General features: G+C 41.6%; 1 protein-coding gene across 3 annotated transcripts; it reads right to left on the bottom strand.

The window, feature by feature from the left end:
- Positions 1-605: 605 nt before the first annotated feature.
- Positions 606-19,948, bottom strand: YPEL1 (yippee like 1). 3 transcript variants are annotated; one of them, XM_054288989.1, is made up of 5 exons: positions 19,577-19,948; positions 15,657-15,939; positions 4,625-4,668; positions 3,106-3,214; positions 606-2,106 (listed from the first exon to the last, which is right to left on the bottom strand). In XM_054288989.1, exons 2-5 carry the CDS (start codon positions 15,771-15,773, stop codon positions 2,017-2,019), a joined length of 360 nt encoding a protein of 119 aa, XP_054144964.1. In that variant the 5' UTR covers positions 15,774-15,939; positions 19,577-19,948; the 3' UTR covers positions 606-2,016. The 3 variants fall into 3 exon arrangements, with proteins under 3 accessions (XP_054144964.1, XP_054144966.1, XP_054144965.1); XM_054288991.1 differs by lacking the exon at positions 19,577-19,948 and adding an exon at positions 18,921-18,939; XM_054288990.1 differs by lacking the exon at positions 19,577-19,948 and adding an exon at positions 18,361-18,423.
- Between the last annotated feature and the right edge of the window lie 239 nt (positions 19,949-20,187).

The following is a 20,187-nucleotide window of genomic DNA, read 5'->3' as shown; positions in this document are numbered from 1 at the left end:
CCAGGTCAAAAAGAGCACGAGACAGGCAACAGCCAAGCCCATCTTGCATCAATGGCATTGTTAAAATGAGACCTGATGTGAACACAAAGTAGCAATGTGTGAGCCACAAAGTCCAGGTTGAATGTAACTGTACCACCTCAGGCCTCTGGACTGAAACCCAACAGCTTCAACTACTTCTCTAATTCTTACAGTTTTAGTTCATGGGTATCAATCACGACAACATGTGGCAGGCAGTTTAGCCAGCCTGCATCACAGAGAATGTGTACACCTGGGAGAATGCTCCTCTCACTCCTCCCCACAAAAACACTGGAAAGCTGGTTGTAAAGATTCGTATTGCCCCTACCCATTGGCATAATTTTTCATGTCTGACAATTTCTAAAGTGCAGCAGAGTTCAGAAAGCCTATGAGAGATTCCCAAAAACAGAACAGCAGCAGCAGCCCCTGTGATTCATTTCACAGGTGCCATATTAGAATTGTTATTGAGAGAAAGGGATTTCATATTGCAAGGCTTCTGTATTGTTCAGTTATAGGACTTATGTAGTGTTAAAGGGGTTTTATCAAACAGTTTGTCCTCAAACAGTAAAAGGATTAACATACAAAAAGTCTGTAGAGACTGTTTAATTTGAAAATTAAGTTAGCAAATTTATGTAGAGCGTTTCTTTCACAGTTGCTCAGTTTGCATACACAGATACCAACAGCTCATATTGTGCATATACTTTCCAGAAGTTTCTCTCATTAACTGATTCTATTAAAGAAACAGCATGAGAACAAAAGAGAAGGTGAGTTTCATATAAACTTTTATTATAAAAAGATACCTGGGGATGATTTAGCCAGCAAACCGGGAAACCCTTTCCCCACCCCCAAATTTTAAAAACTATCTTACTATTTTATTTTATGAAAAAACAAGTCCAACTTCCCTTCCCTCTTATTACTCCTTTTCCTACAGGTACTATATTAATTTTCATGTCATAGGCTCTGGCCATTTCTCACAAAAATAAATATTTTTGTTCAAATGTAGCAGAAGCAGAAGACTTCAACAAGTTTCCTTGACATCAACCTCTTTGTCCAGTGCATTAGGACTATACAGTTACATGGAACCAGCCATAAAACTTCACTGATGCACAAGTCCCTGTTACTGGCAAAGGTACAGTACCAAAACTTTGTTTTTTTCCTAATATACCAACTAATTTTTTTTTTCAAAATAGAAAATGCATATATTTTTCTGTCTTTTTAATCTTGCAAGCTATAGTTTTATAAATTTTTTATCCAGCAAACTCCTTAGGGAATATGTTGGTCTTAAAAGAACATATTCTATAGCATTATTGATTTAAAATCTTTCTATGTTTTTCATTAAGATACCAAGTCTCTGGCATAACCTTTCCTAACAACTTGAGACCTGCTAACTTCAGTCAGTGCAATTGAAATCTTTTTTTGAAGTGAGCACTGTACCTTTAACCAATTCACCTACAAGATGTACGTAGGTTGTGGTACACTCAATTTGAAAAAAGAAATTAATAACTACAATACTGCATCCTCTTCACTGCCAAACACATCAGAAATTGCTACATATAAAAAAGCACCCCATCCCATACATTCTTTCAGACTGCTCAGGGACAGCACTTCTACAGGACTGGAGTGTAGGTGTTTAGGCAAGAAGCATGCACAGCAGAAGTAGCATTAAAGGCATAGGTCAGAGAGAGATGCTAACCAGTAAAATCTGTTTTCAATTAGTGAACTGTTTCTCTAGTCTGAGAGAGTTTAGAAAAAGGTCATCCAAAATGTTCCAAAACAACTGTTCACACAATAATACACGTACAAAAAGAGGGAACTTACACAAGGAGAAAAGGCAAACATGGCCTGAAATAGCCACTTACACTACACTACTCATTTGTGAGGTTTCAGAGTTCAGTGATATTCTCAGGGCCACTCTAGCCAAGCTCTTCCTTTACTTTGCATTAGTCTTTGTAAAGCCTGTCCCACAGAATATAGTCCAAACAGAAGGAAAAAGGTTGTGGTTCACTCCCAGCCATTGTCTTTTATCATGTGGGCAAGTTCAATGATAAATTTTCCTTCTTTGTATTTCTGACTGCTCTCAAAAGCATGTTCCTGGAAAGGAAAAAAAAATTGAAAAAAATCAAAACAACACGGAATTAAGTTCAGGAAATTAAGTGTTTTAAACATCAAACTTTCAGTAAAAATACAAATGAGGAGCCATTACAGTTAACAACCCATATTGGTTATACCAAGTAAGGGGAGGGAGGGGAAAAAAGAAAGGTTGAAAAGCCCTGAGAAGGAAACAGAAGCAAACTTCTCCTGAGTGGAATCAGCAGATTCCTAAGTGGAATCAGCAGATCTACTGCATATATCTTGCTGTAGAACTGATTATGTTCTCTCTCTGCTTAGGGAATTTTAATGCTTTTTAAAGTGAAAGTTATGAAATGGCATGTTATACATGTTATTTATTTATTCCCAGAAGTAATGAAAATAGGGAATGCAAACCTCTTCAAAAGCTCTCCATTATATTCATCATCACAGGAAAGGCATTAGGAAAATTCCTAAGATCTGAAACTACACTGAATCATTGAAAATTGAAAATCCTACCCAGAATCTCAGATTTTCAAAGCCACAAACTTGCAACACAGCTGCAAGTGCATAGGTTTATTTTCAAACAACAGAATCAATTCCACATTATTTGTAAACAGAGTAATATGCTCAGTACTGTTTATTGGAATTAATATTTTTGCTGTATCACCAACTTTTGCAGTCCATGACACTACAGACTCACTTTGACAACTTCTCCCACCTGGTTTAGTGCACATGTGCTTGAGAGTCTTGCAAAAAGATTATCAAATACAGAAATATTAGACAGCTGTAATAACACCTATAGCTCATGCCTTATGCTTGATTTGCAGCTCAGAATAAAATTATTATCTGCTAAAACATTTCTGCAGATGCAAGGAAGCAAGACTACATTAGAGCCTGATGTACACAAAAGCACCAGAGCTAACTCACATAAACTATCAGCAAAGATGTTACTCAGTGGCTACTCAAACATCTGTGCTTCAACATGCAAACCTTTATTGAAGATTTAAGTATATTACTTACATATTTCCATCCAAGAGTGGTTTTACAGTTTTCACAATAGATATCTGCTACAGCATGTAAACCTGTCAGAAGAACTCTCTCCTCTGCTGGACCACAGCCCACATTTACCCTGAAAAAAGGGGAGAAATTATGTTAACAGATGAGTGTGTTTCTTTTCTTACTGTTCCCCAGCTTTTCTCCTGCAGATGAAAAGTAGTTAAAAAAAAGCCTAAGTTATTCAATGCTGCAGAAGTAACTTCCTCTGTTACACTGAGCAGAAGAACAGGAAGAAAAAAGGGGTTTGTTTTTTGTTTTTAAGTGGCTGTGGTGTCACTGTTGGTGACAGTCACTTACTGCCAGCAACAAAGATAAGCTAAATAGTTAAACTTCCAGAGAACAGAACACTGCACAGTAACTGGACACTTCTACAGTTTCAGGCTTTACTTCAAAAACTATTTGAGACCTCTCTAATGGAAGGCTGTACCAGTGAATCAGCACTAACAGCTGAATTTAGAACCAGCTCCAAAATAGCAGCAAGAGAAAAGCCTCATAAATATTTCTTTGCTACAGATCAGCAGACTAAGCTCTGATGAACAAACAGCAATTTCAAAACAAAACATCCCTTTAAGTACTGCATCAAGCCAGTTTTTCCACAAATGAGTCTATGCAGAAAACATGAAGCAAGACTAAACCAAGTTTTTAGACAGTTTTAGATATGAGCAAAATTTTGCCAGTTTTGCTGCTGTAGTACCAGATTCTTCCTATTAGAATTATAGCAGAAATCCTAAGTTATCAGTGAAGGACTACATACTAAAAGAATCTCAAGGATCTGCAATCAAATCCTTTGCAGTTACAGTTCCATTATCCTGGTCAAAAATAGACCAGGACACTCAACTGCAACTTTTTCAAAATGCTGCAACACAAAAAACTGCTGAAAAATAAAGACAAAAATTCAATCCTGCATGTAAAAAACTTAAAATACACCCATTAACAAATGCAAAGAGCCTATCAAGGGAAGGACATGACTAAGATTGCAAATATTAGGCTTGATAAGATCACAGAGACCTTTTGCCTCTAGCACATTTGCAATATTCAAGGTCATTAAAGATGTACCAAGTTTACTGAAACATTAACCTGTAAATGTATCCAACTGTCAGGCTGGGAAATTCTTTAGACCACAGTAGAGTTGTCTAAAGAAAATTTACAGTCACTCAATATCTTGTGACTTCTGGAGTATCTCAGAATGGCAGCTCCTCTCGAGACAGCTACCATTACATAGACAAAAGCAATTTCACATTAACACACTCCCCTAATCTTTCAGCTCTTAGCAGAATTCCTTAAAATAGAAGATAAACTCGTGTATGTGCAAAGGAATGCTTCAGAATCAGCCCAGTGGCTCTTTAATAACTACTGCTGGTGAGTAAAGCCAGCATTAAAAAGAACAGGGCAAAGTACAGCTATGTTAATTCCTACTGCTTTCCCTTTGGGCAGCACAGAGTTACACTCTGCAGGGTGTGCAGAACCATAACCACATACTTACACAGAATTGAAGAGGTAGGCTCGTCCCTGGCTTCCCTGGAAGGACTGCATTAGAAAAAAAAAAAAAATATTGCACATGTTAAAAAACACAAGCCCAACCAAACAAGAAAATAGTTCCAGAAGGGTATGTAAATAAACATATAATGATAAAACAGATATAAACTATTTCAGATTAATTACTTTATACTAGTTCTTTATAGGAAAGTCTTGTCAGACAAGTTTTCATCTACATTAGATTTTTAATAATGATTTTTTTTTTACTTTGTCAAGTGCTATTGCTCAAAATTCAACATCCATAATGCAAGCAAAACATAGTTTTTTCCTGCCCCTCTGCAAGATATCAATTCTCATTTTCCTAGACATTCTTCATGCTAATTGAAATAATCTTCTTTTAACTCAAAGGGAATTACTCCCATGTCCTCTGTCATCCCCTGCTGCAGCCAAAAGATTATTTATTTCAATTTCATTGCATCATTTGATATAAAAGCAGTTAAATTCTGAACCAAGCACAAAACCAGCATACTGTACTCATGAAATGCATCTCATCAGTTTAAAATTCACAGATAAGCTCAGCTTCATTTTAGTAAGACAACTGTTGTCATCAAAAGCCTGACCACAGGCATTTGCTTTCCAATCTCTCCCATTCCTGATAAATGATGGACAAACAATGGCACTTGGGCTTTCTTGCCAGGATCTAAATAATGTTTTAGTTCAGAGCAGTAGCAGAGTTTTGAATTAAAACTCCTCATCAGCCACACTCACTGAGGGCTGGTTTGGCTTGTGGAGCAGTTTCAGTGCCTTGATCTGCACCCTTGATCCTTCTGAACCAACCAACCCAGCAGTTCTTCCTGCACTCAGCCATGCAATGCAGACACAGCCACAGGTAAAACATTCCAAACCTGTGTCAGACACAGCACTGCTTTCATCTGACTCCTTCTGCATTGAACTACTTGGTAATTTAGACACAGCCATTCTTTCCCATCCAAACAGGATCACACTGGAACTGAGTTTTCCTTTCTTCTCTCTCCCATACTGAATTCCATTAAAAAAAAAATCTGTAAACTGTCTTAATTTCTTTTTTCTTTGAGCCTTTCCATTCTCTAACCTACTTTCAAAGAAAATGAACTACTTTATCCATGATGCAGAGAAAGTACAATTGTTTTTAAGAATCCCTGTGGTTCTAGTGTTGAACATCACCGACCAACTTTTCAGAAGCCTGCAATAGATCAGCATGGAAGGTTTTTGGAAGGAAAATCTCAACCTGAATACTTGTGTATGGTTTTAGTAACATCAGGCATGAAATCAAAGGCAGAAGCTCCTTTCTGCAATGGATTCTTCTCCTGACACATATTTAGTTATAACATTACAAGTCATTTGACACTAAAATAGGTATTTTGCCACTCTACCAACTAGCAACACAACAGCAGTAATTGTTGTCTTTTAATTACTCAGAATAGTGTGCAAAAAAAATCCCCTCACCTTGTAAAAGGAAAATGCATCTAAATTAACCCTTTTTGATCAACACTAACCAGATTATATACTGCAATAAAAATGTTTAAAGAAATCCCTGACTCTGGACTACTCCAGGTACAATAATGCCAGAGTAGTTAGATACAGCCTTTACATACTTGTAAAATCTTTAACATGAAAAATTCTACCTAACAGCTAAGAGCACTAATATTTTATTATTTTAGCAATCATTTAGAAGAAGTATTGAGAGAACATATTAATTTTCTCCACAAATACTTGAAGGGAGGTTGTAGCAAGGTGGGGTCAGTCTCCTCTCCCACCTAACAAGTGACAAGACCAGAGGAAATGGCCTCAGGTCACACCAGGAGAGGTTTGGGTTGGGTACCAGGAAACATTTCTTTACCAGAAGGGTTGGCAAGCATTGAACAGGCTCCCCAGGACAGAGGTGAAGTCACCACAGACACAGATGTGGCACTTGGGGACACGGCTTAGTGGCAGGCTTGTCATGTTGGGTTTGTGGTTGGACTTGATGACCTTACAGACACTGAGGTCTTTCCAACCTCAGTGATTCTAAGGAGGTTCCACCCTCAGCAAAGACAAAAGAAAAAGCACTGTCTCCACCAGCCAGAAGTACAAGTCTTATTTTTCACCAGGCAAGGAAAACCAGATAGGCTGTGCAGGACAGTGAAAGCTGAAACTTCAGGCAGGACTGACCCTGAAAAGGGGAGACTTAGTTGAGAACAGAGTCTGCACAGTTCTGTCAGAAAGTAATTTATCCTTACAGCTGACTTAAGACAAACAAACAAAAACCCCACACTAGTTCAGTTCTCCTGAGATACCTAACCACACATCACAAACTGGCAGAGCAGTGCAGACCTGCACTCTGCAGTTCCTACAGAATAACCAGGACTCTCCAGACTCCAGCCAGTAACAGAGAATGCTTACTGCAGGTGAAAACAAAATCTCTTCAGATACAGACTCTTAAAAAATGCCCATTAACAAATGAGTAACTGGCCTGGGTAAACAACACATTAATTTAGAGAAAATGACACATGTGCAACTGCAAAATTTAAGAAAAGGTAAAGGAAATACTTCCCAAAATCCTCTTATTCAGTAAGAAGTAAATGTAAAACTAGAACTTCCACGTTTCACACCTGAAACTATTAAAAAGAACTTCCAAAGCCATGATGGCCATGATATTTGGTTAAACTACTGTAAAAACTCTTTAAATTAAAAAAGTTGCAGGCATTTCCCCTTGCTTTAAAAATTCCATGTTGTAAATTAGAATTAACAAATCCTTTTTCAAACAGCACCAAGAAATACTCTCTATTATCATGTGCTAGTGTCTCTATTTATATGTAATTACACACATCAATCACATATAAATTAATGTGGTGGGTTGGGTGTTTTTTTTGTCTGGTTCCATACAATCATTTTTAAACTACTTATATGCCATACCTGAGGTTCCCCAGCAGGCTGGGGAAGAAAAAAAAGACTCCAGAAAAAAACAAGTGTCAGGAGATCTTCTGAGCAATCTTATGCAAATATTTCTGCCAAGTTTATGTTTAGTCTTGACTTAGTATCACCTACTAAAAGCTCTCCTTTGACCCTGCGTTTTTCAAAATTAAGCAGAGGGCAGTAACAGGACGCCAGGAATAGCACAAAAAGCAGCTATTCCCCTCTCTTGTTTCATAAGCTGAAAAAAAAATTCAAGCCAAATGAAATATAAACCACTGGTTGGAAAGCACTGCTTTAGTTGTTTTTCTTTTCCTAATATATTTTTAAAGATGACTTGACTTTTCCTGCACCCTTTGCTTTGTTGCCCTAGATAATACTGTACTCTTCTAGGCTTATTTTCCCTCAGAAATGGCCATTACCTTTTAATTTTCAGGATTATCAAGGTAGAGTGGAGGGAGAAGCAACACAGAATCTTTTCCTGTGACAGTGATTTTAGAAAGAAAGTGTGTTCACAAACATCTCACTGTGAAAAGCTCCTCCATTCCAGCCTTGCTTCCTGTTCCCAGAGAATGACTGATGCCTTTGATTCCATCTTTTCTTACCTCCACTCGTGTTTAGAGGCTAAGGATTGTATTTACATGCCACAGAACACTTCTTTCCTTGCCCAGCTGCAAAGAGCAAGTTCCTCCATGTTTACATCACTCAGGTAACTCAACAGGAACCTGCAGCAACTTGTGGAACTGCATTCTGGAACACAGAACGTGGGTCCAGGCAGCTCAGACTTCCCTTAAAAACCAGTGCCCAACCACATCATCTGTGTTTCACTGAGCACTGCAGGGTGTGCAGTCCAGCCAGGCAGAACTCCCATACACTGACTGCAATAAAACCACTGCAAGGACATCCATCTTTAAATTCCTGTGCCTTTTAATTATTGTTATCAATCTCTTGTCAGCACTTGGCAGTCAGTTTCTTATTTACATGAGCAGCTGAGATTTTTTCCCAAAATTGTATTTAAACCCCACAGAAAGGTATACATCTGTCACAGATGCATTCTCTAAATGGTGTAAGAAAGATTTATTATCAGAGTTCTACTTTTGGATGCATCCTACTACTGGAAATGAGAAGAAGACAACTCAGTTTGGTGCCTGAGCTGCTTGCTAAGCTTGTAACTTGGCTATAAACAGAATATTCTGCACAATCAGAAAAAAATTAATACTGAATATTTGCTTTTACCAGCACTAGGTTTCTCACACTCTGCACTGTATAATTCAGTTATACTGATATGAATTTTAAGGGACTGACAGGCTGAACACCTTGTGTGTCAACTCCTCCAAGAAAATGAAAGAAAGTACTTTAAATGGCAGTGTCAAGGACTAACAGGCACAACTGTTCAAACCAGTCTGCAGACAAACCACTTTTCAATAGAATAAACATCACCTATGCAAACACAAACTTTAACTGGGCAACATTTGTTCAGCACTCCCAAGATCACGAGCACTGTACATGAATCAAAACCAAAGCAGAACATTCTATTCAAACCGAGTCCTAAATATGTCTTACCCAGTAGGGAGAAATTAGAAGAGAGTGGCAAGTGTGACCAACTCTCATCAATAATGACTCACAGCAACAAGGATTTTCACTTAGAAGCTGGGCAATTTATCAGTTCCACTAATAACTGCAGTTGAACTTTACACTTGCTATAAGGCTGCTTTTTCATGGTCCTCAATTAATAATGCTGTATTGATTTATGAGTTAAATTATTCCTCAGAAAACCCGTATCTTTGACCAGCTAGCTATTTATACAGAAGGATGTGTAAGATCCATCATGTTTCCTTGTTTCAGCACAGCTGAAAGTATCCAGAACATCCAATAGTATCAGCAATAATGTCCAGCTGTGCTTACAAACTACAGTGAAGTCACCTGTTTGGAACTAGGATCTTTTCAAGTCATCTGACAGACCTATGCCACTGATACATGATGTAGGAAAGCAGCTTTATACATGTTCCACTTGTGCACACATGCAGAATGAGGTATGATCTATGCTTGTAAGTGAAACCCACCCTCACCTCTAACACCAGGAGTAGCTGTTTTACCCAGGAGGAAAGGAAATACCAGTCAAGCAGAACATGTATTTACTGCCCTGAGGCACAGCTGAAGGCAGGGGTGGGGGAAGGGATGCTGCTGAAAAGCTTATGCCATCAATTATTCCCCAGAGATGGGATTAGATTGCATGGCTAGAGCTCATGCTCTGCAGCAAATACCCAGGGAAACTCCCTCTTAGCATGGACTGGGGGCAAGGCAGGCATTGTTCCACAGGGGCATCACCAGTGTCTGCAAGCTACTTCAAACACAGAAATCAAATATTAAAGAAGGAAAATGAAAGAAGTCCATAGGTTTTCATCTGGTTTCATTTCCTTTCATTTGCTGGAGTTCCCTTTACAAGCTAAGATAGATTAAACTGAATCAGTTCTCTGACAAAATAAACAAATTTGGGAAATACAGAAAACTGTACTTGTTAGGGGCAGCATTCTTAAAGTAAACCAGAAACACAAGTGCCCTGATCTGTGAAATTATCTCCTCAGCAAGATGCATCAGAGAGTGTAAGGATATCCTCTCACTTCAACACTTGCAACATAAATTCAGAAAACTGAATTCAACATAAGGTACAGAGAAAAAAAATTATCAGGGGAAAACCCCCACATTTCTTCCAGCTGGTGTTTCCCTCAGATCCAACTCCCTGATAATGCAGACCACCAAAGGTGCTGCTGCCCAGGCAGCTTCTAGAAGACTCCATGATAAATACTAATTTTTTTTAAGTTCATTTCCATTCAAGTATTTACTGAATTTGATAAAGCAAGTTACAAAGTTCAATATGTAGAGAATAGCCTTAAAAAATTCTACCCAAAAAACTGCATGCCTGCAAACTTGGCAAATTATATTTCCCCAAAGTGAAGACTTTGTCATGCAGGACAAGTTATCTTGACCTATGCAGCTTCTTGAATGAATTTCAGAAATAATTATGTCAAAATACACAGAGTAGAACAGTTCCCTTGCACTTTCCAGCTCCTTTAAGCCTTCAAATCTCTTCTTGGATGTCTTCCAAAGATTTCTTCTTTCAAAAACTAGGTTCTTCCCCCAGAAGAAAAAAAATGAACCCAAAAAACTAGAAGCCTCTTGGAGAAAAAAATTATCACCAGAATATTTATAAAACTAGTGAGGGAACAAAAAGAGCCCTCAAACATACATAAAACAGGCCCATTTATCTTTCTAAATACTCAATATATCATAAGCAAAGGAGGATTACAAATTGAACCAAGTTAAGCACAGCATATTTACTTCAAGACAATAAACCCTTAAAAAAATTCCTCCTGATCTCATCAGTTACACAGTGGAGGACAAAACCACAGATTGCTAAACAAGGCTAAAAATGTTTTAGTATCTATTTAGGCCTAAGACTCTTCCTTCTCATCAATAATAGAAGAGCATTCATACTGAATGCCTTGGAGAACTAAAGTCAACCACCAAGATAATTCTTTCACTCACAAGGTGCAAGGATTTCCCAATGCAATCAATGACAGTTACATATATATATATATATATGTATATACCTTTATGAAGAACTCATTCTTGAAAATATTGACACATCTAGTCTTGTCTGTGACTTCACATGACTTTTTTCCCCTCTGGTCAGATATGCTTAGCAATGAATGAGACAGAAGAAAGTGACATGACAGCATTTATACAGATATCTATACAAAGTAATCCAAATTCTCTCCATTCCCAGAATTCAGGCACACTGTAAGATGCTTTAACAGTCTTTCAAGCAGGTCAACCTTGAGTAACAAAACATTATCCTTTGCAGCATATCCAACAGATTCCAAGATTCTATTAAGTATTTGTATTTTTTCGTAATTTGTTGGATCATACCTGAATGATGATCTGAATTTCTAAATAATTACTGGAACTTAGCAGGAACAAGCCACTCTCAAGTGCTTTGGAACTTATGCTCTTCAAGTAACATTTGTCTCCTATAAAATTAACTACTCTTAATAATAACTGCACAGTTCCTACTATTACATAACAAATTAAAAGAGTTTGTTTGAAGCAAAGAATGAACTAGTGTGTCAAGTATTTATCCCAAAAAAAGAAAGCTCCTTCAGTCAGGCCTTCCACAAAACTTATTCTAGAATTGTTCCAAGAGCAGCAAATATATTAACATTTTATTTAGGCCACACAAGTGGCAACCTCCCCCTGTAGGGAGACTTCAAGAAGTCTTGTAGAAGTTCTCTCAAAATTATGTTTGGATTTAAAAAATTATTATTACTAACATATATTGTTTGGTCACTTTTTACATACTGTTTGAACATCTTAAATCCATGAAGCATCAATTTTATATCCACTAAGTGCTTCCTATTGACATCAGCTCCTTGCCTTACTCTTCAATAAGACCTGTGGGTTGTCTCCTCATACTTTACTTCTCTTCTGTGCCTACAATCATGGTAGGATATGATTCTAAAAATATTTGCCTCTTTAAAGAAAATTTTAAAAGCCATAAGTTCTTCCCCATCTTGTGAATATACTCCAGTGTAGTGCTGATTGGTTTATTCCTTCTCATAGCATTTAAAAAATACTTTAATATCCTGACAGTCTCTGAAGTCTTCACCAAAGAAAGAGAACATCCAGCACTCACAGCCCTGTGAGCAACACAAACCAGTCACCTCTGAGGTGCACCTGACACCACCTCAAACTTACACTTACTTCAGTTAAAAGTCACCTACAGTTTATTAGTTCTCTTACTGGGTATCCTTCAAATCAATGGTTACCCTAAGATAACCTGGGAGTTAAAACTATTATGGTAACTGTTCATACACGTGTGCACATGTCCAGCTGTACAGGAAAATGTTTGTCATTATCTCTACTGGCAGTGATCTCCCAGTTTGGGGCTCCTCATCTCAACCAGTCCTCTTCCCATGCCTTCCCCTTCCCCAAGCTCCTCCCCAGCTGCAGAAAACAAGGTTATTACAGAGCAAAAATCTCTAGAAATGTATGTCCTAACCACTAACATCATGTTGATTTCAATACTGGGCAGCACACAGAGTCCTTTCACAGCTGCAGAGAAAATTAAAACCACAACTGAATTCACATGAGCAGGTAACACATTTTTGTCCTGTCTCATTAATCTGTGTTCTTATTCCTAAGCCATTGCCAAGACTCTTGGTTGCCATTTTATCACCAGTAAGGACACAAGAAAAAGAGCTTTGTGATTCATTCCAGGGCAAGAAAGAGATCCTGCTGCTCAAACAGAACAGAAATAAAATGAAAAGGTGATTCGTGTATGCTGCCATCCTTGTCAGACAATTGGCATCAATAGTTCTCAAAAGCAGAAGAATTGCAAATCTGTATTGAAGTCAGGGACTCTTAGGTTCAGAATCAAAGGGATGATTGACAGAAATATGCAGCACTTTTTGCTCTTCCATGACAGACCAACGTTTAAGAGAAACACCACTCGGTTCACAGCATAGCTTTATCTTTTCATCTTCAAGTCAAAAACCACTACAGTGCCAGGTACAATAAATTCTTATACCTCAAAGCACATTAGAAAGCCAGCTGGAGCTGCTTTAAATTAGAAGTGCACCGTGCATTTTGTTCATTTTCCCTGACCACACATGAGGAAGAAACAACCACCATGGCCCCAGAAAAGATGGGGTGAGGGACAGCCCCCAGAGAAGCAGCTCCAGCCAGGCCTTGAGTAAATACTGTTACAGAACCTGAGAGTTCTGACACGAGATGGTACTGGAAGCATTTGGAACAAAGTGAGAATCTACAACCAAAAATTGTATTTAGAGGACGTAAAACAGAGCTTTGGCTTTGAACTAGGGCTTCAAGGAAAGGCAAAGGGAGGGAAGTCAGGTTGAACAGTCTGTCTCTACTCCATCAATAAATCCAAACCAGCCCAGGAATCACACTGTTCTTTGTTAACTTCAGATGATGTAGAATCAACTTCCTACACTTCAGGTTGGTTTAAGTTTGTTTGGGATTTTTTTCCTGCATCTGAAAAGTTACATTAACTAGGATTCTAGATATGTCAAAAAACCATTGCTCTCACTAACCTAAGTTCATTGCATATAATGTGCCTCAATGAAGGCACTTCAAGAGAAGTTCAGAAAAAAAAAAAAATCAAATTTTATTTGCACTCCCCACCCTCTTCAGGGCCAGCTGTACTTGTTTTTAATGATCCAAGGCTATCTATTGCTTTGCAGTTGTTCCCCTCAGAAGAACTCCTCCCATGTTGGATTATGTAAAGCTTCAGACTAAGAAAGATAGGTTTTCCAAAGCTATGTCCCAAATACAAGTAAAATAGATGACAAATGTTCTTTTTATTTTAAAAGCATACAAAAATATACCACACATTTAAATGCATTTCTCTTTTACCATACAGATTTAGACAATAAAATATGGTTAAGAAATCTTAAATTGACAAAATATGAATCAGCTGTCAAATAAGCATATGGTCAACCTGCAAGTACAAATATTTTTGTGAAGTGTCTGTATCAAAAATTAAGGAAGGCAGAAAGTAGAAACCACCTCTAACACCCTTCCCAACACCATTAGAAACAACTTAAAAGTAAGTCTTTGTATTTACTACAGATTTTTGAAGAGTCCTGTGTTTTCTTTGAATTGAAAATCTGATTCTTAACATTTGAAATTATTTTATGAAGCTGTAAAATGAACACAGATTTGCTTAACATATTTGAAGTATTCTGCTGCTCAAAATTCCCAAGCCCTTAGAGAAAACTGGTTCATGTAGCAACTGTGGCAGCTTAGCTGGCATACAAAAATCTAAGTCCACAAAAAGAGCTTCCTATTAAGTATGTGCTTGGACTGCATTTTCTCAATGAATTAATACATGTTAAGAGACAAAACAAAAAAGTTTCTTTTTTCTTGTAAGTATCTACAACCTGAAGTTCAGGAAAGATTAACCCCTCCCAGTATTTTCTGGCCCAGAACATGAAGTGAATAATGAAACTCTGAGTGCCTGTAATTTAGAATCCAGTGGTGCCAAAAAGGCCTCATACTCAAATTCTGAAATCAACATAGAAAAAAAAAAAAAAAGTAAAAGGAAAAAATTGTATGTGGAAAACCCCTTATTGCCTGACAGCTCTGGGATAAGCAAGCAGGTATGCTTTCTCCTCACCCAAAGAAAACCTAAATTCAGAAGTAGCAGCATTTTCAAGCCCTCAGCACTGAAGAGCAGCATCACCTGAGTGCTGCTGAACACACAAACAGGCAGGAGCAACAGAAAGAACTTTTAGTGTCAAACCCTTTATAACTAACTTTATTTGACAAAACAGTCATATAGAGAACATTTTGTATTAAAAAGTTTGAAAAGCAACTGAAGTGTTTTCTCCATGACAGCATAAAAAATAATTTAATCAGGAGTTTGTTTGAAGCAAAGAATGAACCAGTGTGTCAAGTATTTATCCCAAACTTCAAGCTTTCCTACATACTTCATACATTACAAGTCTTGGTTTCTTCTAATAACAGGGAAAAAGGGCAGGCCTAGCCTGTTTCAAGGTTCCACCTATTCTCTAAGCTCAGACAGTCCAACTATTTTGAACATCTCTGGATAATCATGTTCCTTAGGAGCTGGTAGACAGCAAAAGTGTGTTTACAGATTCCATAACACAAGTGGGACACCCTGGACACAGACTGTTTGGTGACCTTCAGTCCAACAGAGTCAAAAGAAATCGCTATCTGGAATAACCATAACCTGAATAACTTCCCTACCCAGAGATCCATGCTTTCTTCTGACAGTTTTCCTTAGCAGACTTTTCAGCTACAACAGCTCACACACAGTACCCACCTGACAGCAGACACAGGTTATTAACACGGGCAATATATCAGATCAACCTTTATGTCACATTCAGAAGTTTCCAGAACATATCCAGTTCTTAGCACACAACATGTATGACCCAAGAGTGAACCCAGGGAAGATACTTTGAAGTATGCATCAATTTGCATCCCTTATCTACTGGCAGTGGTGTCACAGTGACAACCATTTTGGTTAACAAATAATTCACGAGGTCTCTAAAGAAACCACTTGCCTTGGAGATCAATTCATCGTGATTGGCGAGATGGGCTCTGCAGTGGATGCAGCTGTAGGTTCGGTGACAGTTTGGCAGGTAAGCCTGGAACGTTTTTGATTTTGTCATTTTTACCATCTCTGCTGGTGGCTCCTCACTCAGCTCAGGGCTGGCACTTGAAGAATTACAACTTTGCTGAACTCGCTGACAAAAGAAACACTGGAATATGCAAGCAAAAGCCGTTGTTGTTCTGGAGTGTGTGTGGCACTTTCCACACAAATGACAGAAGAGAAACAGTCACAACCTGTAGGTGAAAAGAGCAGAACAATTAGCAGCTTACAAGACCAGAGTTAACTTGTTATTCAACAAGTCCAGCCATAAAGCAAAGCATTATTTGGAGCAAATAACTGGAGCCTGGCTGCACTACAGGCCCCTTTTTCTAAGGAACTGCACAGTTCAAGTTCCATTCAACACAGCAAAAAGCAGTTCTGTTCCACTAATGGCTTCTACTCCATCACACTTCTAATGAGGGACGAGATTGAAACAGTTCTCCATGAATCACAAGCACTTTCTACGCTGTACCAGGTGTACTCTTCTAGACATCCATGCAGAAAGTCACACTAAAAAGGTAGGGAATGAGAGGAAGCTAATTGTCTTTGAGGTTCTAGTGGTCAGTTCCAATACAGCAAGCAACAAGGAAAGCAATCTTGGAAAACACTTGTTCTGTCCAATAGTCAATGTATTTCATATATTTGCACTTTGGTTTTCAGCAAAGATCTTGCAGGATCACATCTGGCTCTAAGTCAAATACCACCCTGTGCTGCCACCCTGTTCAGAGATCCCTGTCTGCTCTTTCAAGCCCTGCAGAATTATGCCTTAAGGCAAAGGCCTTCTTGACTGGTGTCCTGATCAAAGCTAATTAGGTACTTCCTCACTGTACCAGAATAGCCTTAATGGAAACTACCAAACCCACAATCTGATACTGAAGCTAAATCCTGCACAGAGAACACCCAACATCCTCAGAGTGCACTTCAGAGCTGTTACATGTCAGAGCACGCCACAGCCTTCTGCTGTGCTGGAGAGCAAACCTTTGTAGTTTGCCTGAAAACGAAACAGATGCTGAACACTGATAACATCTCCTGGTCTGTGAGAGGCCAGCAGCTCCCAGGCTGTGCATGCACCACGCTAATGAGTGCCCAAAACACTGCACGGGCAACTTCTGTCAGCTGTCAGGTGACTGCCTGAGTAGGTCAATAACACAAACAGAAACGAGAGACAATATACAGAGTTTACAGTCTGCTGATCCAGCTAAGAGCACGCAAATGACTTATCACAGTTGTAAACTGTGTGCAGGCAGCACTAACCACTCTTCTAGCAGCAGGATACTGGTAACACAGCTAGAGCAGATAGTGAAAGCCACATAAATTAAAGTGTGTTTATAGGAAGCAGTCACTGCTTCAAAAGAAGCCTTGGGAAAGTAATCTGTACAGCAGGCCTAGCACATGACACAACCACAGCAACACTTAAAGGAGTTTCAGTTTAGATTTTTTTAAATCCTAAGCAGGACAAAACTCAAACTACTGAAGGACTTGGTAGAAGAAAATTTCTTACACAAAGAATTGCAAAGGCAGATATAAGCCACAAACAAGACATGTAACACACCACATGCAATCAAAAAAATAAAGCAGCAATGGGAACAAGGTGCCATCCAAAGCATGGATCTACACATGAGAATGATTCGGAAAACATCTGACATTTATACATTCAAAATATTAACTCCTTGGCATGAAGAGCAGGACTCAAATATTAATAGCAATTTAAACAAGTATTATATGCTTTGTGTCCCAAGACAACTTATTACAACTGCACAGGGAAGAATAATTACATTATTTGCAGAAAACAGTTTGATATGAAACCACACTTATTTAGAAGATATATGAAAAAAGTGATCTAAGAACATGAGGTTCCTGTTAAATTCCTTGTTTGAACTCAACGTTAGATACAGATCCTATTTAGGTTAACACAAATAGGCAAACCAGAACAAAACAGGGTTTCAGAATGAAAGGTACCACATGCTAAGATGTTTAAATCAAACCCTTTCCATCGGTAATTGGAACACGAGTTCAATCCTTGCAGAAGTTCAGTAGGTGTCAATGTGGCATTGGGGGATGTGGCTTAGGGGTGCCCTTGGCAGTCCTGGGTTAATAGTTGAACTCAATGATCTCAGAGATCTTTTCTAACCTTAGCAATTCTGTGAGGCAGAATGTAAAAGGAAAAAAAAATTTCTTCAATGCATTCCTAGAAGTGTTTTTAAACACTTCTAAAGGAAATCTGGACTCTTCCAGATTCCATGTACCAGGTTCTTCAACTACAGAAATTAAAATAATTCCAAGGCTGATTTAACAAAACTGTATTTGATATTGCTCTCTTCAAAAAGACGACTCTGATACGCACCATAGGAACCACAGATTTGTTGTGCCTTTAGGGGCACAATTCAAAACAAACCATTTCCTAGCTCGCTCTAACAATGGTGAATAAACACAGTATCACTTCCCTCTCACGGCTCCGAGCAGTTCCTCGGGCTGCTGCTCATTATTCCGCACAAACAGAGCAAAACCCCAAACCAACCATTCCCCTCTCGTTCTTTGGCCGCGACACGCTCCGTGCTTTGGTCCTGCGTATGGGCAGGTGCCGCTCCTCAAGCTCTGCTTGTGTTCGCACCTACCAGCGCAGCGCCAGGGGCTGTCCCGGCCGCAGGAGTTGGCCCGGCGATCTCCGCCCCCCTCCCGGGGTAGGCCCGGCACGACGATCTCCGCCCTCCTCCCGGGGCCGCCCCAAACCCCGCAATCCCCGGGCTGGGGGCGAAGAGCGGCCCCGTCCCGCTGCCCGTGACGTCACCGGGGCGGGGAGCGGGGCGGCCAATGGGGCGGGGCGGCCCCGCCCCCGCAGGTCCCGGATGTGTAAACAAACACCCCGATGAGCGTGGCGGGGGGGGCGGCCCCGCGCGGGCCCCGCGCCGCCGGGGAAACAGCGGCTGCTGCCGCGCGCGGGGACCCCGCGCCTGGCACGGGAGGAGCTGGGTCAGGAACCGGCCTCTCCGTCGCTCCTGCGGGGTTTTAAGGAACGAGCGACGTGAAGTACGCTCAAAGAGTCTTTGAGCGGCTGCACAAGCCGGACACAGCCTGTGCACGCAGTGTCAGTAACCTGCGGTGAGCTTACTCCAGCACGGAAAAACCTCCAAGTTAAAGACTGAGCCACAGGAGCCTCACTTGCACCTTTACATACCAGGAAATAACAGGAGAAAATAAGCGCGGAGAAAGTTACCGGCTGACAGCTCTCTCCCCGGCGGGAGGGAGCCGCTGGCCGTGCGCCTTTAAAGCCGTTTGCTCTCTCACGCCGGAGCACGAAGCCGCCGCTGCGGGTGACGCCGTCGCCTTTTCTGTCCCCCCCTGCAGCGATTCCAGCAGGACAGCGGCTCGTTCGCTCCTCTGGCCACCGGCACGGCCGCGCGGCCACTCGAGCGCGGCCCCGCGCTGCTCCGGCCGCCAGCTCCGTGCAGAACCCCGCGGCTCCCGGCCCCGCGCGGCGCGGGCGACAGCGCGGGGGGACCCCACCGGCTCCCGGCGCGCCGAGCTCAGCTTCGCCCCCCCTCAATTATGTAAACCGCCCTTACCCTCCCCGCACCGAGAAGGCTGCGGGCAGACAGCGCTGCCGTCATTTCCAGGCGCTATAAATAGCGCCCGAGCCTCCTCCCGCCAGCAAAGTTGCCTCGGCGGCCCCGCGCACACGGGAGACGGCGGCCCCCCCGGCCGGGGCGCAGCACGGGGCTCCTCTCGCAGCCGCCTTCCGCCCATACCCCCCCACCCTCTTCCTCCCCCGCTCCAAAAAAATAAATCCTAGTACAGGGAAGAGGGGCCGCTTCTCACCCGCTCGGTACTCACCGCTGCGCCGCGCCGACTCCGCTCCCAGCTCGGGTTCCGAGCAGCCCCCGGGCCCCTCTCCCTTAGGGGCCACGGGTAGGAGGGAAGGCGGGACCCCCGGTCCTTGCGCGGCGGGCAGCGAGAGCTCCGCGCCGGGCCTTCACCGAAAAACAAAGAGCGGGGATCAAGGGAGGGGGTTGGGACACGACGGCTTCCCTCGCCTCGAAGGTACCGTCTCGGCGACGGCCACCGGAGGGGGTCATAGACGGGGGCCGGGCGCGCGTGTGCCGCGCTGAGGGCCGAGGGGCGGCCGAGGCATCGTGCCGTGCCCGCGCCGTGCGCTCCGCCCGGGCTCCCGCTCCCGCCGCCGCCGCCTTTGTTTTGCTTTGCCCCGGCCCGGGGGCGCAGCGGCCGTTAAACGCGCTCCCCCCCCTGCCGCCAGCCAATCGCCGCGCGCCCTCGCGCCCGCGCGCGCGCGCCCCCCGCGCCCGGCCCCGCCCCTCTCGAGGGGGGGGCGGGCAGAAGTGGCGCGCGCCCCTCCCCTCCTTTGCCCCGGGCTTTGTGGAGGAGGGAACCTCCTCGGGGCGGGGGGCGGGGCCCGAGCGCGGGCGAGGGGGCGTGTTTGGGGCGTT

Source organism: Melozone crissalis, unplaced genomic scaffold, assembly GCF_028551555.1.
Source record: "Melozone crissalis strain CALT ecotype California unplaced genomic scaffold, PUWL_Pcris_2 ptg000063l_1, whole genome shotgun sequence".
Lineage (NCBI taxonomy): Eukaryota > Metazoa > Chordata > Aves > Passeriformes > Passerellidae > Melozone > Melozone crissalis.
Note: the sequence above shows the minus strand (reverse complement) of the source record. Positions and strands in the feature narration are given on the sequence as shown.